Source organism: Colletes latitarsis, chromosome 10 (genome assembly GCF_051014445.1).
Source record: "Colletes latitarsis isolate SP2378_abdomen chromosome 10, iyColLati1, whole genome shotgun sequence".
In the NCBI taxonomy this organism is placed as follows: Eukaryota; Metazoa; Arthropoda; class Insecta; order Hymenoptera; family Colletidae; genus Colletes; species Colletes latitarsis.
The window spans coordinates 18,473,801-18,475,802 of record NC_135143.1 but is presented as its reverse complement, the minus strand read 5'-3'; the positions used below and the strand labels follow the sequence as shown (position 1 = coordinate 18,475,802).

Below are 2,002 nucleotides of genomic sequence, written 5' to 3'. Positions count from 1 at the left end.
CTACGGACTATTTCACTAGATGTGTGAGCCCCCCACCATTCCGTTAAACGCTAAGGAAGTTCGTCGTTACTAATGTCGTCGTCGATCGGTCGGTGCACTCAATTATGCCAAATCCGGCCACACTGATCTGTTTGCTTTCTCGTGTGTGATTTTTCTTAATTTGAATGCAGTGATATCTTTTTGAAACAGTAAATAATTATATATAAATTTCAAGAACTTGTTAATTAGAAAATGGCAGATGAACGAAATTTTCGGTCATCCTACTACGAGAAGGTAAATATTTTTAGACAACACGTTACTTAAATCCGCGTAACATAACCCATATACAAAATACAACAAAATATCTCATAAATCATTTGTGTATGTGTTAAAATACAGGTAGGATTTCGTAGCGTGGAGGAGAAGAGATCGTTAGAAATATTACTCAAGGAACGTCCTTTTGATAAAGCAAAACTTAAACAGTTCTGCTTGCGGTTTACAGTTCCTACTATACACAGAAATTTTCTCTGGAAAATATTATTGGACATCATACCAGTTTATGTAGATAGTCATAAATTTATAATGAACCAAAGAAGAATGGAGTACCAAGATCTGCAAAAAGCATTAAAAGTTACAAAGATCTTGGATGATTACACAAAACCTCATTTAATAGTTCTTACAATGTGGTTATTGCGTACAAGAAGAGCAAAACTTGATATGAGTGCCCAATTAGAAATTCCTTTGCATAGGTCTTTATACATTTTTAAATTCTGTTCCCTACAACTATAATTTGTTGAATTATTGTTTTTACCAATATGTGTGTTCATTATAGAGCTATGAGTAAAATGGCTGAAACATTGTGGCATATTGTAGATAATGATACCCATGATGAAAAGCTTGTAGATACATACTGGATATTATGTGGACTCTTAGATCAAGTACAAAAGTTTCATAAAGAAGTAAATAAGTTACAAGAATGTACTTGTACTTTATTAGAAAGAGAAGATTCAGAATTGTATAAACACCTTATTAAAATTGAAGCACTTCACAATATCCCATACGATGTTTGGTTTTGTTCATGTTTTGCAGGAACAATATCTGTTGGTTCCATAGTAAAGTTTGTATTGTATTTCAATGTAATTAAAGCAGAAACATTCTAAAAATTTAAAAGTACTATTATAAAAAACTTAATGTATCTTTATTACAGAATATGGGATAAAATTGCTGTAGGTGCATACAGAATATTAATTTTTGTCACTGTAGTTACATTAACTACTTTAAGACGACTTTTATTGCGATGTGAAAATTTGGACAGTGTATTAGATACTATTGGCAATGTATGAAAATATCTATATACATGTATATGTGTATATAAAGTTAAAAATATAGTTTGATCATAAGAAAATATTTTTTTTCTAGATAACAGAAGAAAGCTCAGAACTAATTGTCAATAAAGCAATTGAATCTTGGCAACAAAGTGGTTCTACATTGATAACTATTTCGCAAACAATTTAGAAATACTTTAGAAAGTAGAAACACTTTCTAAGGCATGATAAAATATACAAAATGTAAATGTGTAAAAAAGTTTCTAATGTCTTTGTATTTTAAAAATAATTATTTTTATTAATGCATCCGTCATACATTTTACATATACAATTACTTAATTTATTGAGGTGTTAAGTCTTGAACTGGACTTTATTACTAATATTGTGATTCTTTTGTTTCCTTTTTTGCAATGTTATATTACAACAGTGTTAATGTACTCAGTGTGTAACAGCAAGTCAATAAATTTCTAAATCAGGCTAAAACATAAAATTGTGGCATTTTATGCTGGTATTATTCTCCAAGAAATTTATTGTATAATCAATTATACGCTTTCATGATTTTGTATCATGTCCCCTATCATGATTATTAAAGTAATTTTGTCGCGTGTTTTTAACTTGTGCAATCAGTGGAATTTTATTCCACAGTTTATCTTAACAATAATATAAAAACAATATTAAATTTCGATATGCATAGCATT

At 29.4% G+C, this 2,002-nt stretch overlaps 1 protein-coding gene across 1 annotated transcript; it reads left to right on the top strand.

Annotated features, from left to right (window-relative positions):
- The first annotated feature begins 61 nt into the window (after nt 1-61).
- Nucleotides 62-1,794, top strand: Tbc1d7 (TBC1 domain family member 7). Its single transcript, XM_076774346.1, has 5 exons — nt 62-273; nt 379-728; nt 812-1,096; nt 1,187-1,316; nt 1,399-1,794. The coding sequence occupies exons 1-5, from the start codon at nt 232-234 to the stop codon at nt 1,492-1,494; spliced, it is 903 nt and encodes a 300-aa protein (XP_076630461.1). The 5' UTR covers nt 62-231; the 3' UTR covers nt 1,495-1,794.
- Nucleotides 1,795-2,002: the final 208 nt, after the last annotated feature.